The 21,009-nt window shown below is 34.1% G+C and overlaps 4 protein-coding genes across 8 annotated transcripts; 3 read left to right on the forward strand and 1 right to left on the reverse strand.

Annotated features, from left to right (window-relative positions):
* Positions 1-1,959: 1,959 nt before the first annotated feature.
* LOC127264662 (mitochondrial carrier protein CoAc2) lies at positions 1,960-5,580 on the forward strand. Its single transcript, XM_051294156.1, has 7 exons — positions 1,960-2,400; positions 3,684-3,769; positions 3,877-4,084; positions 4,178-4,304; positions 4,584-4,768; positions 4,882-5,001; positions 5,066-5,580. The coding sequence occupies exons 1-7, from the start codon at positions 2,251-2,253 to the stop codon at positions 5,231-5,233; spliced, it is 1,044 nt and encodes a 347-aa protein (XP_051150113.1). The 5' UTR covers positions 1,960-2,250; the 3' UTR covers positions 5,234-5,580.
* An 872-nt stretch (positions 5,581-6,452) lies between these two features.
* Positions 6,453-10,590, forward strand: LOC127264792 (protein EFFECTOR OF TRANSCRIPTION 2-like). Of its 5 annotated transcripts, none has more exons than XM_051294326.1 (4): positions 6,453-6,702; positions 8,388-8,759; positions 8,840-9,535; positions 10,332-10,590. In XM_051294326.1, exons 1-3 carry the CDS (start codon positions 6,601-6,603, stop codon positions 9,503-9,505), a joined length of 1,140 nt encoding a protein of 379 aa, XP_051150283.1. In that variant the 5' UTR covers positions 6,453-6,600; the 3' UTR covers positions 9,506-9,535; positions 10,332-10,590. The 5 variants fall into 5 exon arrangements, with proteins under 5 accessions (XP_051150283.1, XP_051150287.1, XP_051150284.1 ...); XM_051294330.1 differs by having other exon boundaries at positions 10,360-10,588; XM_051294327.1 differs by having other exon boundaries at positions 10,371-10,587.
* Positions 10,591-11,113: 523 nt separating this feature from the next.
* On the forward strand, positions 11,114-13,391 carry LOC127264793 (serine acetyltransferase 5-like). Its single transcript, XM_051294331.1, has 2 exons — positions 11,114-11,533; positions 12,705-13,391. The coding sequence occupies exons 1-2, from the start codon at positions 11,150-11,152 to the stop codon at positions 13,194-13,196; spliced, it is 876 nt and encodes a 291-aa protein (XP_051150288.1). The 5' UTR covers positions 11,114-11,149; the 3' UTR covers positions 13,197-13,391.
* Positions 13,392-16,716: 3,325 nt separating this feature from the next.
* LOC127264906 (acetylserotonin O-methyltransferase-like) lies at positions 16,717-18,720 on the reverse strand. Its single transcript, XM_051294497.1, has 2 exons — positions 17,923-18,720; positions 16,717-17,114 (listed from the first exon to the last, which is right to left on the reverse strand). The coding sequence occupies exons 1-2, from the start codon at positions 18,676-18,678 to the stop codon at positions 16,776-16,778; spliced, it is 1,095 nt and encodes a 364-aa protein (XP_051150454.1). The 5' UTR covers positions 18,679-18,720; the 3' UTR covers positions 16,717-16,775.
* Positions 18,721-21,009: the final 2,289 nt, after the last annotated feature.

Raw genomic sequence — 21,009 nt, forward strand, 5'->3', positions numbered from 1 at the left:
GAACTTCTAATCCACTAAAACATTGAAGCAATTCAACTTGAAAATGATCTTATGAAATACCTTCATGAACCTGCCTCACGACTGTGAACCAATGTTGTGCAACCCTAGTCATGCTTAATTGAGCCAATCGTAGAGGAGATGTGATGGGGTGCCATTGAGATAAAAAAAAAAAAAAAAAACAAATTAGCTTTCTGGATCTAACTTTGAGGGTCAAATCCATATATTTCAGGTAATTTTACCTTCTTTACAGCCCAAGGTAAAATTGTTGTTGGTTTGGGAGGAATATGATCACCTTCAGCGAAACTGTTATCCCCACTAGCGGTGAAAATGTAACTGAATGTAGAACCACCACTTGCATCCTGGGATTGTGGTTGTTTGTTGTTTGACCCAACCTAACACGACTTTCCGAAATTTAGCAGAATCAATCTGATCGGCCTCCATAACATATTTGATTTGAGCATCGTCTTGGATATGCTCTTCATGTTGCTCAATTTAAGCTTGAATAAAGCGAGTTTCCATTAAAATCGAAGGGAATAGCATAAACGGAACATTAACAGCAGGTCAAACCAATAATACGCATGAGAAAATTAAATACAACAAGAAAATGAAATAAGAATACGATAGAGGAATTAAGAAGTTATATTGAAATTAGAGGAGTTCACTATCTCACAACCACTAAGTTGGAGCGTGAATACAAATAAGCCCAAAATATCATAATGAATATCAAATCTAAACCTCCACCTCTTTTATACTTCTCTCTAATGTAACAACCTCTAGCCACTTTGGTTATTTATCCTTTTAGCCCTTCTAGAATACACGTGTAGTATCCTTTACGTATTACTCTAATTGCTACTTAATTATGGTTATGTATAAGTATTTTAGTGTGCCCAAATTCCATTCAATATTATTCGTGTGTTCCATCCAATTAAAAGCACAAATAATACACATTATGTGCCCAATGACTGCAATCCTTGTCCCATGATTTTTCGTCGGAATGGCAGTAATTTTAATAAATTAAAGTTTTGATCAAATTATAATTTTTAATAGTCTCAATTCTCTATTGTGGCTACTGTGGCAACGATCCACAGTTGTTATGGCAATATCTTTTTATGAAGACAATCCTTTGTAGTGTTGGTGGCGCTAAATCATTGAAAAAGTAAATTATAATAGGTGGAAACTCCGGATAAGTAATTGAATATCAAACCAAAATTTTGATAAAATAATTAGAAGCAATTTGACAAGTAAAAATATCTCAATATGTTGTTGCCGAAAAATTCTAGCAATTGAACGCCGAATGCATTTGTATATGCAGCCAAAGTCGGTGGCAACAAAATTATTGAATGTGTTGACTAGTATTAACCAAATATTAACCAACTGGAGACGCTGCAAATCTCCTGATAAAACAATATTGATTGTGTTCTTTTGACGGTTTGATTCTCAAATTTACTGTAGTGACACAACACACTTTCACTAATTTGATACTATTTATTTTAAAAAAACATCACATCAAATATATTTTTCTCTCACAAAATATCAAATCAAAGGACGACCTATCGGTGCAGCAACATCACCGGTCAACAGCCATCAAAATAACATACCCTCTGTACTACAATCAAATTTGTGTTTGTATTAAAAAAGATTGTGAGTAAGAATATATTGATAGTTTTAATATTAACTACAACATTTATTATGAACATTATATAAAAATATATTATATGTTAAAATAAAAAAATCAAATATTTAAATTATTTATTTATTTTAATTTTAATTTATAATTATTTTTACTAAATAATAATTATTTTTATTATTTTTATTAATACACTTTTTTAATTCCTTTGCTTATTATACTTTAACAACTTTCAATATATGAGAGTGAGGGAGGGAGTAGAATAGAAGACAAGAAAGAATGAAAGAACTTTAATACGGTGGCCAACTGTAGCGTAGCACACACAGACACAAGCATCTCTAAAAGCGGAGAATTTGACCCGTTTCCTGCTCAGTCTTGACTTGTTTGTTCACATAAGCAATCCATTTCAAACACTTGTCCCAAACGTATAATTGCATCGCATTTGCATCTTCCCGCACGCCAAACATCTGATTTCTTATACTGCTAGCTTCTTCTTCTTCTTCTTCTGATTCTGCAACGTATCTAAAGGGAGAGGGAGCTTCGCCCCTCTCTCTTTCTTTCTATATGCGATTGCTATTGACGCAGGGCAGCGATTTTTCAACGATCTTGAGTCGCGTTGGGCAATGGAAGACAAGGGAGATGTGGGAAATTCGCGGCACGATTTAATTGAAGGGACGCCGGTTTTTGTGAAGGAGCTGATTGCCGGCGGGGTTGCCGGTGGATTCGCCAAAACTGTTGTTGCGCCGCTCGAACGCGTCAAGATTTTGTTTCAGGTATTTTCGAATTACTGGACAATTTGTTTACAACGCAGGTGTTCTGAATTTGGGGATGATTATCTGTGCCCTAGTTTAATTGAGGAGATTATTGTTCTTGTTGGAATTCGGATTTAGGTCAGGCTGGAGTGAAAAATCCTGTGTTCTAATGTGTTGATTTTGATACTTTTACTATTCTCTTGATGCTTCATTAAGCTTCAGATTCTTTTGTTCGATATGGAATTGTTAAGATTTGTCAGTTCTTGAGTAATCAATATGGAGGTATCAATCATTGTACATCTCTTTGAAAATCAAGAAAACCATTCATTCACAATGTTTGCTTATTTTTGGTGGATTAGAACTTAGAAGGACAAGATTCTGTTTACATTTGATTCGATGCTTTGTATTTCTGCATGCGCACGCACGTCATATGAAGGGTTGATAAAATTGAGTGTAGGAGTAATAGCATTGAGTATTTGTCTCATTGTATTGGCGGTCGAAAAGTATGGTGCTTGCGGATGAACATAGGCATTATTGCAGCGTCCAAGTTCATCAATAAGTTGGAACATCTCTCATTTTGCATGATTGGTTTGCATTCTTGTGAGGAATGTGATTGCTGTATGTATAGAAACTTTTATATTTTGATTACTGTTTTTTTTGTAAGAACTTAAAATGAATTGACCTTTTGGATGGATTTACCTAATAAAACATTCTCAAGTTCAATTTGATTCCCTGCAAGTTTCAATAATTTGGCCTGTTGAAATTATTACAACTTTGTTTCTATATGTAAATGTCAGGATTGTGCAGTAGCCAAGAAAATGCCACAGAAATGAAAATTACAGATATAAAAACTCATTACAATTGTGCCTACGATAGTTTTGTTGGATGAATACAATTAAGCTGAACACACAAGCGAACTCATTATATTTCTTGGAGTAAAATATTATAATCCACTGTTTCATAGAAGTCCTTGGCCTAATTTACCTTTTTGTAAATATTGCTTATTTCATTGTGAAATCTTCTTACATAGACTACCTTTTTGCATTGTCGAAAGAGGTTAGACAGATGAATCTCTTTCTGTGGTGGGTAATCTCTACATCAGCGCGATCTTCACTGTGTTCAGTTTATAGATAGTTTCGACAAGCTTGTGTGAAACTCATGCTGTTGCGTATTGATAGAATCCCAGAATTTGTTACCTGCTTGTGTATGAAGCGCAACTTTCTTTAATGGACTTTTTGCCGTAGATACACGAATAGTTTGTAAAATGGTATGCTAACAATTGTTGTAATAACTTTATTACCCAGACAAGAAGAGCCGAGTTCCATAGTGTTGGCCTGCTAGGATCTTTCTCGAAAATTGCCAAAACTGAAGGGGTGCGTGGATTTTATAGGTAGGTACTTTGTCGTAGTTGTATTCGTAGCAACTTTAAGGAATCATATTTTGTAATTCAATTCTATTGTTATTCATACTAAGCATATTCATACGGTATTTTCTCAGAGGGAATGGAGCAAGTGTTGCTCGTATTGTACCTTATGCAGCATTGCATTACATGGCCTACGAAGAATACCGAAGATGGATCATTTTAGGTTTCCCCGATGTCTGGAGAGGTCCTGTCCTCGATCTTATAGCCGGATCGTTTGCTGGGGGGACAGCTGTTCTATTCACTTACCCTCTTGATTTAGTTCGCACAAGATTGGCCTATCAGGCAAGTGTCAAGAAAACATACATTTTACCACAATCGATATTCCATGCTACAGTTTATGTAAAACCAAACAATGATTTTAACAGTGATGCGCAGGTTGTCGAATCCTCAAAAACCAGTGTCAAATCGCATGCTTCGAGAGAGCTCGTCTACAGAGGAATCTTGGATTGCTTCTCTCAGATATACAAAGAGGCCGGAGTAAGAGGTCTCTACCGAGGTGTTGGTACGTTACTGCTGTTCCTCATTCATTTTCGGGAAAATTGTTCATAATCCACTTATGTTTTGGAAAATCTACGCCATTTGTCTTTTTTTCATAATCTAGAAATTGCACGAAACTCTATCGGGTTTTAAAATATATTGCATAGAATCGTTTTAAGCAAGTTTTAGGATATTTGGTGCAGAATTTCCAAACTATAAGTGGATTATAATCAATTTTGTCTTTATTTTCGATGATAATTACATTTCCATGGCTTGTTTTCTCAACCCGGATTCGTTTCTCCAGCGCCATCGCTGTACGGGATCTTCCCCTACGCGGGATTGAAATTCTACTTCTACGAGGAAATGAAACGCCACGTCCCCGAAGATCACAAAAAGGATATCACTGTTAAACTCGTCTGTGGCTCCGTTGCCGGTCTACTAGGCCAGACTTTCACTTACCCTCTCGATGTTGTCAGACGCCAAATGCAGGTAATAACCTTCTTCCTCCCAATCGACAATTCCTTCAAAACTCTGTTTCCAACAGCTTCAACTATCATGGTCAACTTTATGCAACAAAAATTCAACAAATATGACATCGACAGGTTCAGCGACTCGAATCCGGAATCAGTGCAAAGAGAGGGACATTAGAAACTCTTATCACGATATTTCGAACACAAGGATGGAAACAACTCTTCTCGGGGCTTAGCATCAACTACTTGAAGGTGAATACGAAATCGATACTCTCTTCATTGTTATTGACTCTTAATAAGCAATTGTATATTGTAGGTTGTACCTTCAGTAGCAATTGGTTTCACCGTCTACGATCTCATGAAGGCGTCGCTGCAAGTTCCGCCGAGGGATGAAAAAACAGCTCCTGCGGGCGGCGTAGAGTTCGAGAAGCGACCGAACAGCCAGAGTTCTTCGTCGCTGCCGTTGTCCCAAACTCAGCAATGACCATTTTGTTGTTTGATTCCAAACTGGTGAGAATTCAATGCAATTTAATCACCATTGTTGAATTTGCAGAAATTTGTGAAGGAGGTGAGGCGTGTATATAGTGAAAAGGGGATATATTTGTTAATATAGGGACATTCTAATAATAAACATATAATATGATACGAAGAGTAGGTCCCACATAACCCCTAATATTTTATTTTTTCTTTTTGGAAAGAGCTTTGCTTATACGGATACTTTTAGGGTGTGTTTGTTTGGGGGTTTGGATTTTGGATTGGGATTTGAATAGTAAAAATTTTGAATTTAAATAGTTGTATGATGTGATATAAATAGGGTTTGATGTGATGTTTTGAATGTAAAATTGATTTTTAGTATAATATAAAAAATGAAAAATAGGTGTTTGATTTGATGTTTTTGGGGGGGAAAAAATTGGATGAATAGTGAAAATTCTCCAAAATCCTTCAAACAAACACACCCTTAAAGATTTTTACACAGTTTTTTAAAAATCTATACATAAGTTATCTTTATGTGTTGTTGTCTAAAGTTTTAAAGTTGTATTTTATTTATTTATTGGGTGCAAAATTAGTTCAAACTCTAATTAGGCACGTCAATTGGATAAATTATTTCTATTTATTGTGAGAAATATTTCACACGCATAATCCCAAAAAATAATTATTAACTCAAAATCACTCAATATAAAAAAATAAAAAATAAAATAAGAATATAATATATCTTAAAGTATTGACACTTAAAATTATAATGAGAGAACTTCGAATTCTAATAAATTACTTGTTCAGCACTCTACCCGCTTGCTGCTTTTGCTGCATTTATTATTATTATTTTTAATTTTAAATAGAAAAATTCAAATATTACATTTATTTGGTATTTATAATAATTATAATTTAATAAAATATATACAATATATATCATTTTGTATAAAATAAATTTTTTTATAATATAAATAAATAAAAATTTAAAAATATATATTGAATACAATATAAATACATAATAAAATTATACTATCATTAATTTTATCAATTAAATTTAATATATATTTATATTATCATATTTATTACCCATCAAATTAATATTATCACAACTTTCCAAATTCAAATCAAATCTACGTACAAAAGAACACATAAATTCAAACCTACTGTAAAATTCAAATAAAAACAAATCTCAAATTTTCCCAAACCTACCTTAATAAGCATACCCATGTATTTTAGAAAAGAAACACTCAATCCTGGCTATAGAGTGTAGTGTACCGTACCATCTCTTTTCCCCACACATCTCTTTGACTCCCAAACCCAATGCAACTCCGGCAGCAGCAGCAGTTGACTCACTTGACCATGTAAGCTGCGCCGGACTCAATGGCAGCGCCGCCGACCCCCAAAGAATCCACGGCTGCCGGAAGGATGAAAAGAGAAGATTACAGGAGAACCAATCACGACTCCGCTTTCACCGATTGGAAGGTCCGTCCGTCTCAACCAAATTTAAAACATTACACTACTGTTTATGAGTTATTTATGTGCTGCAAATTGCAATTTCCCTAAATATTACCATTTCTATTAGCTATAATCGCTTGTTTATGGTAACAAAAGCGCCTCTTATTACTCTGCTTCTTCTTTCTAGACATTAGAACAATGACAAGCCTAGTCTCTGATCTGTGATTGTGGGGCGTGTTAAATGCGATAGTTTCTCCATAGGGAAATTTCTTCCTTCTTTTTGGTTTTAATTATAATTCGTTAGGCTGAAACTTCTCCTTGTACCTTTGAGGAATTTGAAATTTACCATTAATTTTGCTTATAATTTTTGTCAATTTTAGTGTGATGGGATTTATTGCGACTGAAAAGATATTTCGAAATTTTTGGTATACCAAATTGTATACTTCCCTATACCATATCGAAAATTTATAGCTGTACAGCATAAGAAAAGTTTTATGTAAACCACAAAACTTTTGGGGAGAGAGCAAAGGAGACAGTTGGGTGAATACCTAAGGAAGTGTTTGGATATTTAGTTTAGGGTTTATATTAGGGATAGTAATATTATACTTAAGGGTGCGTTTACTTTGAAATATTAGATAATAATATCTATATTATTTCTATGGATTAATGGAGCTAGCTTTAATCCATTATAGTAAGCATGTGATTAGAGTGGAATAATATTATCCATCCTAATAATCAAAGTAAACACACCCTAATAATACTATAGGGTATTGAAGCTTTTGGTGTCTGTACTTAAAACATCAATATATAAAAAATTTCAGTAAATTCGGTATTTTTCAATATGTTAAGTTCAATATCTCGAAATATTTGATATTTTATACAACCCTAATGGTGCCTAGTTTAAATATGAGTAATATAGAGTGACCTCAATGGATTCATAAGGACATAATTTGAACAAAAATGTGTGTCCATTTGTTAATCCCAACAGCCACCACCTTGTACCCTGTTTTAAATTAATGTTCTTAGTTTTCTCCAAAAACAAAAGCAACAAAAAAGTTCTCGGTTTTAGACTCGATTTATCTTGAGTGCGCCGTTGGATTATCGCATAGTTAAATTGGTGTTAATTTGGAATATGAGTGAATTGCAACCATTTTGATAAAGAGTCTATTGTGCGATCCTATACACTTTACTTAAAAAACACAATGTATTTATACAATACATACACATAACAATAAAAGTCAACAGAAACACACAGAAAACATCGTTTCTTTAATATTTTCACCATTCTCCATACTTCACAATATAAATACCTAAAACTATAAAACTAAACAAACACACTCTTGATTCCCTATCCCTATTTCACCCAAATTCTCAACAATTCTTTAGCTGAATTTTTTTTTATGTCTTCTGGTTGAAGGTGTTCTAGTCTATTTATGAAGAACTTTTTAATTTAGGTCGATATTGATTTAAAGATATTTTTAAGGCAAACAATGTAATTTATTAGCTGATTCACTTTTATTCTATATGCAGAAGAAATTGCTTTTTACATCTTGTTCTTTAATATCTGTTTAAGCTCTTGGTTTATACGATCTACTTGTGAATGGACGGAAATGGTAGCTTTAGATGCATTCGAGATCAGCTTTAAGTTTTCAGACCTGTAAATTGCATTTTTACTACTACACTCCTAGTTCTAATGCATTTTTTTTAACTAGATTCTTGTAGGACCTTTCGATTGGGAGGAACATGAAAAGGGGAAAGAGGGAGCCGAAAGGTATAGGGTTCAGAATCTTCCAAATTTGACTCCTTGCCCAGGTGTTTATGAGCTTGGTATAGGTGTGTCGAGGCTGGAATCTGGGAGAGAGCCTCGTAAATTTGATTCGAGCTGTGTATTACCTGTTTATGTTGGACAAGCTGACAATCTGAGGTATAGACTTCAGAGGTACGGCCGTGATGGTGCACATTTGGAGAATGGATGTTCGAATCGGAAGTTTACAGACACTGAGTGTGTTCATACTTATAATGGTCCTGGACTGTTTACACTTACATTCTCAAGAGGATTCCCAATTCTTTATAGATATGCTATCGTAAGTATTGGAATTCCATCCTCGATCGTACATTTTATAACATTAAGATGCTTAAAAATTTTCCGAATTTCATTTGGCAGATGCAAAGTAAGAAGGAAGCGGAGATGACTGAGAAAAAGATGCTGGAAAATTTTGATTATGCATGGAACAAAGGGGGAAATGGCGTGCGCCGTGATGATGATATTTTCCAAAAATTACAAGACCTTTCGAAAGCGTCGAGGTTTTATCTTCTAGCAAAGAAGCTCCTTGATTTCAACCAGAAGCCAGTAGGCATCAAAATCGAAAATCTTGAAACAGACTCATGTAAGAATGGTTCCAATACAAGTGATACAAACAATGGAGTAACTTTCTCGAAGATATATGGAATTAAGAAGGTGAAGCCCGAACAAGTACAAAACGGCTGCTCTGATCATGTCCCTGATATCTGCGGAGTTGTGTCTAATGGATCGGTTTGCACTGCACCGCCTGTTAAGGGTAGAAAGCGATGCGCCGAGCACAAAGGAATGAGAGTGAAAAGCTCAAATTCTAAACCGGTTACAAAGGTGAAAACTTCTTCGAACACTGCAAACCTGGATTCTAATTTTCAAGATCAGCCTTATATTTATGAGGAATCGAGCAATGACATTGGTCCTATCTGCGGATTTGTCTTGAATGATGGATCACCTTGTCGAAGAAAGCCTTTTCAAAAAAACAAAAGGTGTTTGGAGCATAAGGGAAGAAGGATACGTAAAAGCTATGGGATGTGAAACAAATCCATTCTTTCTTTGGATGATGAGGTTAGTTAATTAAATTTTGTGCATTGACAAGTAGCTTGGAGTAGACAATGATAAGATAAAATTGTGTTTATATATATTTGATTGGTTGTTGGGAGCTTAATTTAATTTAATAGAATTATTGTGAACTTGAAATGGGCAAATATTTGGATATCTCCAAAAGATTAACTGACTTGTTCCAGGTAAATTTTTGATCGAACCTAATATCTTGCAAATTAGGCTCGATAAGTCACACTAGGCAAACCATATGTGGCAGATGAACCTAGAGGCGTCGGGGTTTGAACAATTGAACCTATGATTTTACGGTCACAAGTTTACTCCACACCACCGGATTATTCCTTACGGATCAGTAGAACTATTCTTGTGGATACCGATGAGAAAACATGAAAAATAGGAAATCGGTAATCCAAACCTAATTATGTGTTTGAGAATAATTTAAAATTTAAACTTCATGATTGATCATTGTGTGGTTAATTTAATTCCATGTGAGGTTAAGATATTTGGTTTGTGAGGACATTCAATGATCCTTTGGATCTTTGCTTGAAGTTTTACTTCTTATCATTTGTATTATTATATATGATAATGATATTTTATTACTGCAATGTCACCGGTTTGAATCCCCCTTAGCCTTTTAGTTGAGAGTCACGTTAGACGAAATTCTATCCTACATCAAATCATTACATCATTTGTGGGGTATTAGCAATTTGCTGTACTAAATTTGACTGTCTTTTCAATTTGTATTCCTATAATATTAATTTCGAAAAAATGTCCCTTTTTTACTAATATGCTCAAAATTCAGTCTAAACGCTAATTAGAGGAATATTAAGGGTAATTGAAGAACGTCGTTGGCGGAGTGGAGTAATCACGTGCCACCCACGTGACCCTTCATCATTAGCCTGAAACGGTTCTCCTTAGACCAAGTTCTCCACCGAACCTGGAGTAATCACATTGGCACGCTGTTGCTGACATGGCGCTTATGCAGTTGACATGTCATCACCACATATTTTTCATGTCAGCGATATGTGAATTTTTATTATTACTATTTTTTTAATTTTACAAAATATTTTGGTAAACTATTTTTTAGTTCCGTATATAACATCTTTTATTATTTTTAGGATTTTAAATAAATTATGTCTGAAAATAGTTATGCAAGTAAAATTTTCTTACTAAAATAGTCCTTCGAAGTCGCATCTACATGGAGATGACATATCAATTGCGTCAGCACCAGCGGACGAGCATTACGAGTCCGGCATCGAATTATGGTTTTAGCAAAATACTTTTACTTACAGAATCTTATACAATAATAAATATTAAGTTATTTTATCATATAATTATATAATTATTACAATAGTATTATAATCCTATTATGGGAAGTAAACATATCCAAAGTACGTAGTGTCTTTACTTATGTGCGCCACTAAAAAATAATACTAATAACGATGAAAATATATTTACAAATTTAATAATATTTACGAAAATCTCCGCCACAATTAATAAAATATTAAAAGATATGGACAAAACAAATTCGAACCTATTCTCCTAACCACTCATCAAATTTCCTCTGTATATAAAACTCCCTCAAAATCCCCAATTTTTGTAGTCAGTCTATCCGTCCCAATGCCGGCCGGGGAATTCTTCCACCCATCGCCGCCTCCGCCGCCGCCGGGGTCGGCGGAGGAAGAGAAATGGGTGTGGAATCAAATCAAAGCCGAGGCTCGTTGCGACGCCGACGCGGAGCCCGCCCTAGCCAGCTACGTCTACTCCACAATCCTCTCTCACTCCTCCTTGGAGCGATCTCTCTCCTTCCACCTCGGCAACAAGCTCTGCTCCTCCACTCTCCTCTCCACGCTGCTCTACGATCTCTTCCTCAACATCTTCTCCACAGACGCGTCCCTCCGCTCCGCCACCGTCGCCGATTTACGCGCCGCCCGTTTCCGCGACCCTGCCTGCGTTTCCTTCTCCCACTGCCTCCTTAACTACAAAGGATTCCTCGCTTGCCAGGTAATTTTTCCACTCCTCGCGACTTCTGATTAATTGCTTCCGATTTCAGTTGATTTGATTCGCCGATGGAATGGATGAACTGTTTATTGCTCTGATTTTGGGTGAATCTGTTGCCGAATCATCTATGGTTTTCTTATTTACTGCTAACTAATTTCTAGGGCTTTTCACATCTTTGTCTGTGTTCCCTATGAAATGTTGTGTGGAAATTTGGGGATAGATTTTGTCACAGAACACGACAGGGAAAACATTCCATTACTTTTTAAAAGATTATTACTCAGTCTATCACCTGTCCCACCTCACACTGTATGCCATTTTACTATTTAGGTTAGTCTTACAATTCAATTATCGATTTAGTTTTGCCATTCACTTTTCAATCTTGACCCACTAAACCCAAGAATATTCTAAACCTTCTCATTTTACATAAAACTCAAAATAGCACACCAATATAATAATAGTATTAGATCAAAAATCTTTTGGCACAATCCATGTGGTACGGATGGATGGAGGATCATTTTCCTTTTTCTGTTATCCAAAAGTCTATAGGTGAAAAATCATACTCCCAGTCATGTAAATCTGTGCTTAAATAGTTTGATACGAGCTTTAATAAAAGTTGATAATAATTATTATTTGTTCTTTGTTTTAGAGTAAAAAAATATTAAAAAAAAGATACCTATTGGTAAACATCCATATTTATATGTTTATGGTTTGGGTTTCAAATCCAAATCTTCATTATTCAAGCTAAGTTCCAATTAAAATATATTTCTTCTCAATCTAAGTATATATGATTTGGACTTATCACAAACTTTAGTAGTTTACATGAATTTGGAATATTTCATGTGAAACTTATCACTTGCAACTGTGAAAAGTATTCCAAGCATGTTTGTAGGATTATATGGTGAACTAGCTACAATGCTTGTTCCTAATTAATGTTAGGCAATTTAGTACTTATAGGCGATGTTAAATTTTTTCTGACTTATTCTGAAGTTTGATGGTAGTTCCTCCCCAACCTTCTTTCGTCCTCAAGTTTATTCACTTGTTTATAAGAGCTCTTGCCGTAGGTTCTTGTTGCGTTCGTTTACTTCATGAAATTGTCGATGTTTTAAATTTAATTTGCTGAAGAATTCATATGCAAATGTCTTTCGGGCTTGCTCGTAATTACACCTACTTTAAGGCGCATCGAGTAGCACACAAGCTATGGACTCAGTCGCGAAAGCCTCTAGCACTAGCGCTTCAATCCCGCATCTCGGATGTCTTCGCGGTCGACATTCATCCTGCCGCCAAAATCGGGAAAGGCATCCTCTTTGATCACGCAACGGGAGTCGTAGTAGGCGAGACTGCCGTGATCGGTAACAATGTCTCGATTCTCCACAACGTAACTTTAGGTGGAACCGGCAACGTGGGCGGCGACCGGCACCCGAAGATTGGCGACGGTGTACTGATTGGCGCTGGGGCGACAATTCTGGGAAACGTGAGAATTGGGGAGGGCGCGAAGATCGGTGCAGGGTCGATGGTTCTTATCGACGTGCCTCCGAGAACGACGGCGGTCGGGAATCCGGCGAGATTGGTGGGCGGAAGGGAGCAGCCGAGGAAGCACGAGGAAGTCCCCGGTGAGTCGATGGATCATACTTCGTTTATAACTGAGTGGTCAGATTATGTGATATGATAAGAGTGAATGGGTCTGATTGGAATTTAAATTTATACAGTAAGGTTTGTATTTTGATGCAATATAGGTTATCTTAAATAGAATTGGATTAGTTAAATAAGTTTTTAAGTAAAAGTATTAGTTCCTCAATCATTCAAATGTTTGTTCAAAACTTTTGGGTATATATATTGTAGCTAGATGTGTACTTTTTGTTGATTTTTTTATTTTTACAGTAAAAATAACAAGAAATGCTCCCTCCGGAAGAAAAATGAATATTTTATTAAAATTTAGTTAGAAATTAAAGTAAATGAGAGAAATAATACAATAAAGTTAATAATATTTGCTGTAAATAAATATTGGATATAGAATAATAATTAAATGTTGATTTGTTAATTTTGCCGAAATTAATAATGAAATTAATTGTGACTGACTAAAAAAAAAGTGAGAATAAATTTGGCCGGAACGAGATAATATGATTTTTTTAATTTTTTTTTTTTTTAATGACAATATAGATTTAAATAACAAGAACTGTGCAAGCTTGACATATAAAGTGGTTGCGATTACTGTATAGGAACACAATACAATTTTGTTCCATAAGGGATGACCTAGTGGTGTGGGGTGGACTTATGACCATGAAGTCATGGGTTTAGCCAAAAATTTATCCAAAGATAACATCACATAAGATTAATGTTTGCTCGTAAAATATATCTATACTGCGCATTCTATATAGAGATGTGTCCGAGCATATGCAACAATGAATTGTTTGTCTATTTATGATGTGCTAATTGTATGATTTAATCCAATAAGCTACGTAAATTGGTTTTGCAATGAAAAATTGGTTTTGTGATGAAATTTTCTAGTCACAGACGTTTGTGCACTCAACTTTGTGCCGCTCATTCTCCATGTTCTATTGTTTACACTCACCGGAGGAGCTAACAAAAGAAGAAGAACTCGGAGAATCAATAAAAGATGTTGACTAGCTCATAGACCAAAATCAAAATTATTTATAGTTTATAAACCAACTTGAGTTTGCTCAACAATATAGACAATATGAAAAACGGATTTGGGAAGAGGGACTTTGTGAAGATATCTGTAGTCTGATGATCAGAAGATCCACTACAAGAAATTATCAATTTTGTAACGAAATTTTTTCGTTTCTAAATTCATTTTTTCTGTTATTAATGATATTAGAGACAAAATTAGAGATGGAATTACGTTAGCTACGTGAACTTTAGGAACGGAATTCCGTTACAAATATACTATTTTTTTGTAGTGAGAGACATGAGATAGGTGGACAGTACATGCACGGACACGCTGTCAAACAAAGTGGCAATCAATCTCAATATGCTTGGTGCGCTCGTGAAAGACACGTTATAGGAGATCTGGGTCACGCTCGTGCTATCACAATGGAGAGAAGTGAAAGAAGGCTGAGGAACCCCGAGATCATTAAGAAGTCGACGAAGCCAAAGAAGTGTCTATTCCTTATTACGCCAAGAAATAAGTGTGTGTTCCTTACTTTGCATTGGAGCGAGAAACAAGTGTTCGTTTCTTACTACGCTAAGAAATAAGAAAATTCTCAAGTAAAAGTAATAACATATGATGGAACGAAGATCAGTGGGATCACCTGCCCAATCGGCATTAGAGAAATCAGCAAGGACCAATAGAAAGTCAACAGAGAAGTGAAAACCATGTAAAAGAGTACCCTTAACCATGTAAAAGAGTACCCTTGACATAGCGAAGGATGCGCAACACAACAGCGTAGTGAATTGTCCGAGGGTTAGTTATAAACTGACTAACAACATGACCGGCATGAGCTATGTCAGGGCGAGTGACCGTCAAATAAATTAGGGATCCCACCAACTATCGATAGCGAGAGGGATCCTCTAGGAGAGTGCCATTGAGAGGAGTACTCGGCAGTTCCGCTCGAGAGGGGTGGATGCAATCTGGCTATCAGTGAGGCATGATTGAGATATGAGATCAGAGATATATATCGCTTGAAATAGATAAAGAGCATTCAAAGCGTAAGAAATCTCAAGACCGAGAAAGTTGCGGAGCTGACCAAGACTCTTCATGTCGAAGTGTCGATGGAGGTAGGTCTGCAAATTAGATATAACAGAGGTGTCATCGCCGGTAATAACCATATCATCCACATACAATAAAAGAATAATGATCCTGCAGACTAACGACGAATAAAGAGAGCAGAGTCATAAGAGGATGCAGAAAAGCCATACTGAAATAGCGCAACACTAAACTTGGTGAACCAAGCTCGGGGTGTCTGCTTCAGTCCATAAATGGTACGACACAACTTACATACCAAGGTAGAACGGATTTTGGGCCTATGTTTGTATGACAACACAAGTTTAAAGTTCAAAAGTTTTGGCTTATAAACCTATCCGAATATGTCTTGTTGACATCTCTATTTTCACATTGTAAATTATAACATAAAAATTATTTACAATGTAGAGTAGTAATAAATTGATCAAAGTATGCCCTAATACATAGGACTAAGTATTTAATTTGATGATCGTAATCAGTACTTCATGATTTGGACGATGAGGCATGTGTGAAAATTTTGAAGAACTGCAAAGAGACCATATCAAAGGAGACAATAAAATTGATTATTATGGACAACATGGTCAACCACGAAAACCTTAAAAACATCCACAAGTACGAGGAGTATCATTTAGTAGTGGACATGGAAATGTTGGCTTTAACCATCATGGGAAAAAGAGGAATGCAAAAGAATGGGATGATGTTCTAAAATCGGTTGTTTTCCCAAACACATCATCAAATATATTCCAACACTAATCTCTGTCATCGAAGTTATACCTAGTTAATTTGTCATTCGAACTTTTTATTTGGCTAATTAAAAAACTAAAAATTGTTTAATAATAAGTCGAATGACTTGAACTTAAATATGACTTTCACATATGTAATTGAACAAATTTGATTTTGTATTTGTGGCCATTCACTAGAATATTAATATTTGTTAATATAGTGATTCCTTTCTATATATAATATAATAACGCAATTAGGATGTTAATTGAGACAAAAAAAGATGAAGGCAGATCGCATATATTTTTATATAGCACAACATGTAGTCTTGTCATATATAAGCATGTGTTGTGTAGTTTTACATTTGTATTGTACTATTTAAATATGCTTATTTGCTAAAATTAATAATATAGTGTGTTATCTAGAATTATATCATTTGTTGTCAAGATATGCACTATGTAAAATGATATTATGTGTTGTCTATCTTGATTATATGTACTGACAGGTCAAATCAGCACAATACTGATTTTGCACAATCAACACTCTAACCATTCCGAATAACAATAATTAAACAAAATAGTGTGTATTTTAAGCATAATTTACTACAAGAAAATAGAAATTTATGAAAGAATTTTTATTCTAAAAAAAAAAAAAAAAAAAACTTACACTATAAAGAAATAAAATAAATCGAAGATATGCCCAAAAAAAATAATTGATTGAACATACAGACACACAATTAAATTTGAAGAATCACATAAAGAGAATATCCAAGAAAACAACAGTTGTTTTATTGATTGAACATTCGACATTCATTTGAAATTTTCATTAAATCGATGTCGAGGGATACGCAACGATGACAGATTGAGGTACTGCTGATAAGTGTTTAATGGTGTGACGAGTGAATCCAGCCGATGTTAGAGCATTGGTCCATTCTTTCCATGTCCTCTCTCTTCCTTTGCTCGTATGTGCCATCATTGTCATGTCCAAAGCCATATGATAATCTCTGTGTTTGTTCTTATTAAGGTTGTCGACAACGTCGACCTCCTTATCATCATCGACCACAATATCCACAATTATCACTTTTCCGCTCTCCTTTGGAATTGCCTCCCCACAATTCTTCAAGATCTTCACACACGATTCATCGTCCCAATCGTGCAATACTGTCTATCACGAGATGTTATTTTATATATATATATGTAGTCGCAATTATTGTACTAAAGTATAAAGTTCAATATAGAGTTGATTGCATCATACTTAATATTAGGCAATATACTATACAACTACAGATAATTTATATTAATATAATATAAATACAGCATATTAACTGACATCACATGATAATTTCACACAATAAATGCTATTTGCGATTTGAACACAAGAAATTTATTATACTCCATTTAGAACAATAGTCTTATTTGTATTGAACACGAAATTTAAGAAATATTAATAGATAATCGGTAAAAAAGTATGGAGAATTGGTAATTAGTATTAAAAATAGCTATATTTATATAATAATAATGAAAAGATAAAAATAGTTTTCTAATGATATAACTATTAATAGAAATAAAATATTCTCTCCATCTCATTTAATTTGTCTACTCTTTCTATGTCTGTCTGTCCACATAATTCATTTTTTTTTAAATATAATTATACACTTTAATCACATTTTAAAATCATAATTTATAAATTTTTTTATTTTAATAAAACTATTTAGTCATCTTAATCTTAATCTTAATTTATAATTATTTTCACTAATACACTTCTTAATTACTTACTAATTAAACAATACCTAAAACTTCGTGCCAAAGCTAAATAGGACTATTTAGAACTATTTAGCTGAGACGAAAGAAGTAATTACCTCGGATCGAACAAAAAACGGAGTTGGTATTAAATAAAAATATATTTTAATTTCTCAGTACGAAATTTGCTGACTTACCTCAATCAATACGGTAACTATTTCTTATATACATACCATTAACAAAGTAGCGTCGGCGCTCGGAATAGACACGAACATGTCACCACCTACGTGCTCGATCCGATCATCACGGTCGGATGAAAACGACGAGACGTTGTGTGGAAGTTCGAAATTGACGGCTCGAGCGATCCACGGGCACGCCTTCACGACGGCGCGCAATGTCGTGCCGTTGCCACCGCCAACGTCGACCAACGTGTTGATCCCCTCGAATACGTCCGTGCAATCCTCGATTACGTTTGACACAATGAACTTCGCCAAGCACGCCATCCCCTCGTTGAACAACTCGCTAAAAGAGGGATTGGTCGCATTATACTTCCATAGATCCGCGCCGTTGGCTGCTTCGAAAGCACCGACGTCGCTATTCTTTGATGTCAAGAGCGCATCAAGTTGCAAGAATGGGACGACCGACTCCGGGCTACTTAAATATCGAATAATAGGGGCAAAGTTGTCTTTTAAGAGAGCGCGGGAAACGGCCGTTTGGGCGTAACCAACCGGCGAATCTTCTTGATCGCCGGTTTTCACCTCTTTGAAGATGCCGTGGTGAGTCAAGTACCTCATGACACGGTGGAGCAGTGACGGCGAACAACCCACCACCGACGAGAGCTCCGACAGCGTCGCGGCGCCGCCGGGGTGGTTTTCGACCAGGTCGGGAATTCCTAGGTTGATGGCACATCTCATCATGTACAATTCGAACGCCTTGAAGATGCATTTTAGGGTATAGTTCTTTGCTTGGCTTTCTTCTTCGTTCGACATGTTCGATTTTTGATCAATTGATTTTTGCTTGATTGATGTGAGGTTGTGAAATTTATATACTACTATTATTGGTTTTCTAAAATATTATACTCGTTCTGTCTCATATTTATTTATTCATTTTTTTTCATTAAGTTTTAGAAATATTAGTATTATATTATAATGTAGCAGAAATAAAAGTAAAAAGATTAAACTGACATTTGTATAATATATTGTAAATTAGAAGAATATTTGTAATGTCAGCTAAATTGTACAATTACTAAAAAAAATATTTTGTTATGAGACTGACCAACATGAAAAAATAGATAGATTGTTAAGAGACAAATGAAGTACTCACTCCGTCGAAAGGTTACCATTTTCTATTTTCGTCCTTCCCAAAACAAGGTTACCATTTCCTAATTTAGTAATTATACAACCTACTTAATATAATAAATACCCTATCAACTTACATTATATTATACAAATGTCATTACTTTTATATTACACCATACTAATAGGGATATTTTTATCTTTTTTACTACAATCCAATATAATAGGTATTATTAAAAAATCTACGTACAAAAAATAAACGTCACTCTTCCAATGGGACGGAGTTAGTATTTAAATTTTTTAAAAATTGATTTCTTTACTAGTTACAAAATACAGCTTGCTAGAATACAGTGATACAAATCCGATTCTCGTATATATCCATTCTTACTATTAATAAATAGGGTTTGGTTACTTTGTTACATATACATAACTTTGAAATAGGCAACGGCTTACGTGATGATCGGTGGAATAATATTCATATATATGCATAATCTTGTGTTATATAAAAATATGTATTTTACAATTTATATACTCCCTCCGTCTCATAATTAGGTATCCATTTGTTTTTTCACGTAGTTTTAAAAATATTAGTATTATATTAAAATGTAGTAGGAATAAAGTAGAAATGATTAAAATAACCTTATTAATATTGTGTGATATTAATGTAATGATATTTGTATAATATATTGTAAATTATAAGAGTATTTGTAATATTAGGTAGATAACACAATTACTTTAAAGAAAAAAAAAAACAAAAAGGAAATGTATTGTATAGTGTGTACTATCATTTATGTATTGTTTGTATATATGTGTTTACTGAGTATATTGTATGGCATATATCTTACATTGAGATTAATATTATTATATTTGGAGACGGATCCATCTAATAAATTTTGGATCGTTTACATGAAAATCGGATGGTTTAGATTGAAGATTGGTAAGATCATATTTTTAAGTTTAAGAAGTTACGTGGTTTTGTAAATATGTGAAATCTGCATATATTCGATGCTGAAATATGTCAAACAATATGTTGGATATTTTATTGTAACATATTTTCCTATAAATAGTAAGATGTTGAGTTCTTTAAACTCATTAAATATAATGTTGTATAACATAATATAATATGTTTCCCTATGCATATGTAAATGTTGAAATCAACTTAACCGGATGCTAATTTATTGTATTTAATAGTAATTTCGATGTTCTAATTTGAATATGATTACTAATATAGTTTTACTATGTTTTTTAACATACCAAACGAGATTCTAATAATTTCGTTAATATCTAAATCTTGAAAAACTATAAAAATAATTAGATTAACACAATTATATCAATTATTATCCAAATTAGACTTAACATGCTATAATCCAATCCAATAAATTGTATCCAGTGAATTCAATCAAATAAATCGTATAAGGTCATAAGGTATTTACTCTTTGCATGTCAATCTATGGAATCTGTATATATTCAATGTTAAAATGTGTCAAATAATATGTTGGATGTTTTATTATAAAATATTTTTCCATAGATAATAAGATGTTGAGTTATGTATTTAAGCTTCTGGTTCTTTTTTAATTATATCGGAATATTTTGAATTGTTTTTCTAATGAATGTTGCGTGGAAGAAGAAAGGAAAATGAAGGATTGAGATAGTTAGATAAATTAGGAGAACTAAAAAATTACTATTAAATCCATATATTAATACAAATTATTGGATTAAAAATTGTAATATAATGGTTGATATTCAAAACATAATGCTGACTTTTATTGTTCAACATGCAATCCCAGCCCAATATGTGTTATACATTATTGTCAGATGTTATTAGTTCATGTATTGTATATTATAATATGATATAATAACGATAACAATTGCGAATTCTGACGTAGTATGACGTACTATAAAACTTAGCATTCTAACTTTGCCCTAATAAATATCTCTAGAGTTGGTCTTTCTTCCTCTCTATATAATTAGTAATGAGATCAGAACAAAATTGGTTGAGAGGTGGAAAATAAAATCAATAAATGG

Source organism: Andrographis paniculata, unplaced genomic scaffold (assembly GCF_009805555.1).
Source record: "Andrographis paniculata isolate CXL003 unplaced genomic scaffold, ASM980555v1 Contig71END, whole genome shotgun sequence".
NCBI classification, from domain to species: Eukaryota; Viridiplantae; Streptophyta; class Magnoliopsida; order Lamiales; family Acanthaceae; genus Andrographis; species Andrographis paniculata.

Coding starts and splice junctions, on each gene's coding strand:
- LOC127264662 (XM_051294156.1), top strand. CDS start 2,251: ATGGAAGACAAGGGAGATGTGGGAAATTCGCGGCACGATTTAATTGAA. Junction 4,085..4,177: donor GCACAAGATTGGCCTATCAG/GCAAGTGTCAAG, acceptor AGTGATGCGCAG/GTTGTCGAATCCTCAAAAAC. Junction 4,769..4,881: donor TTGTCAGACGCCAAATGCAG/GTAATAACCTTC, acceptor TGACATCGACAG/GTTCAGCGACTCGAATCCGG.
- LOC127264792 (XM_051294326.1), top strand. CDS start 6,601: ATGGCAGCGCCGCCGACCCCCAAAGAATCCACGGCTGCCGGAAGGATG. Junction 6,703..8,387: donor CCGCTTTCACCGATTGGAAG/GTCCGTCCGTCT, acceptor TTTTTTAACTAG/ATTCTTGTAGGACCTTTCGA. Junction 8,760..8,839: donor TTCTTTATAGATATGCTATC/GTAAGTATTGGA, acceptor TTCATTTGGCAG/ATGCAAAGTAAGAAGGAAGC.
- LOC127264793 (XM_051294331.1), top strand. CDS start 11,150: ATGCCGGCCGGGGAATTCTTCCACCCATCGCCGCCTCCGCCGCCGCCG. Junction 11,534..12,704: donor AAGGATTCCTCGCTTGCCAG/GTAATTTTTCCA, acceptor ACCTACTTTAAG/GCGCATCGAGTAGCACACAA.
- LOC127264906 (XM_051294497.1), bottom strand. CDS start 18,678: ATGTCGAACGAAGAAGAAAGCCAAGCAAAGAACTATACCCTAAAATGC. Junction 17,115..17,922: donor CCGACGCTACTTTGTTAATG/GTATGTATATAA, acceptor ATCTCGTGATAG/ACAGTATTGCACGATTGGGA.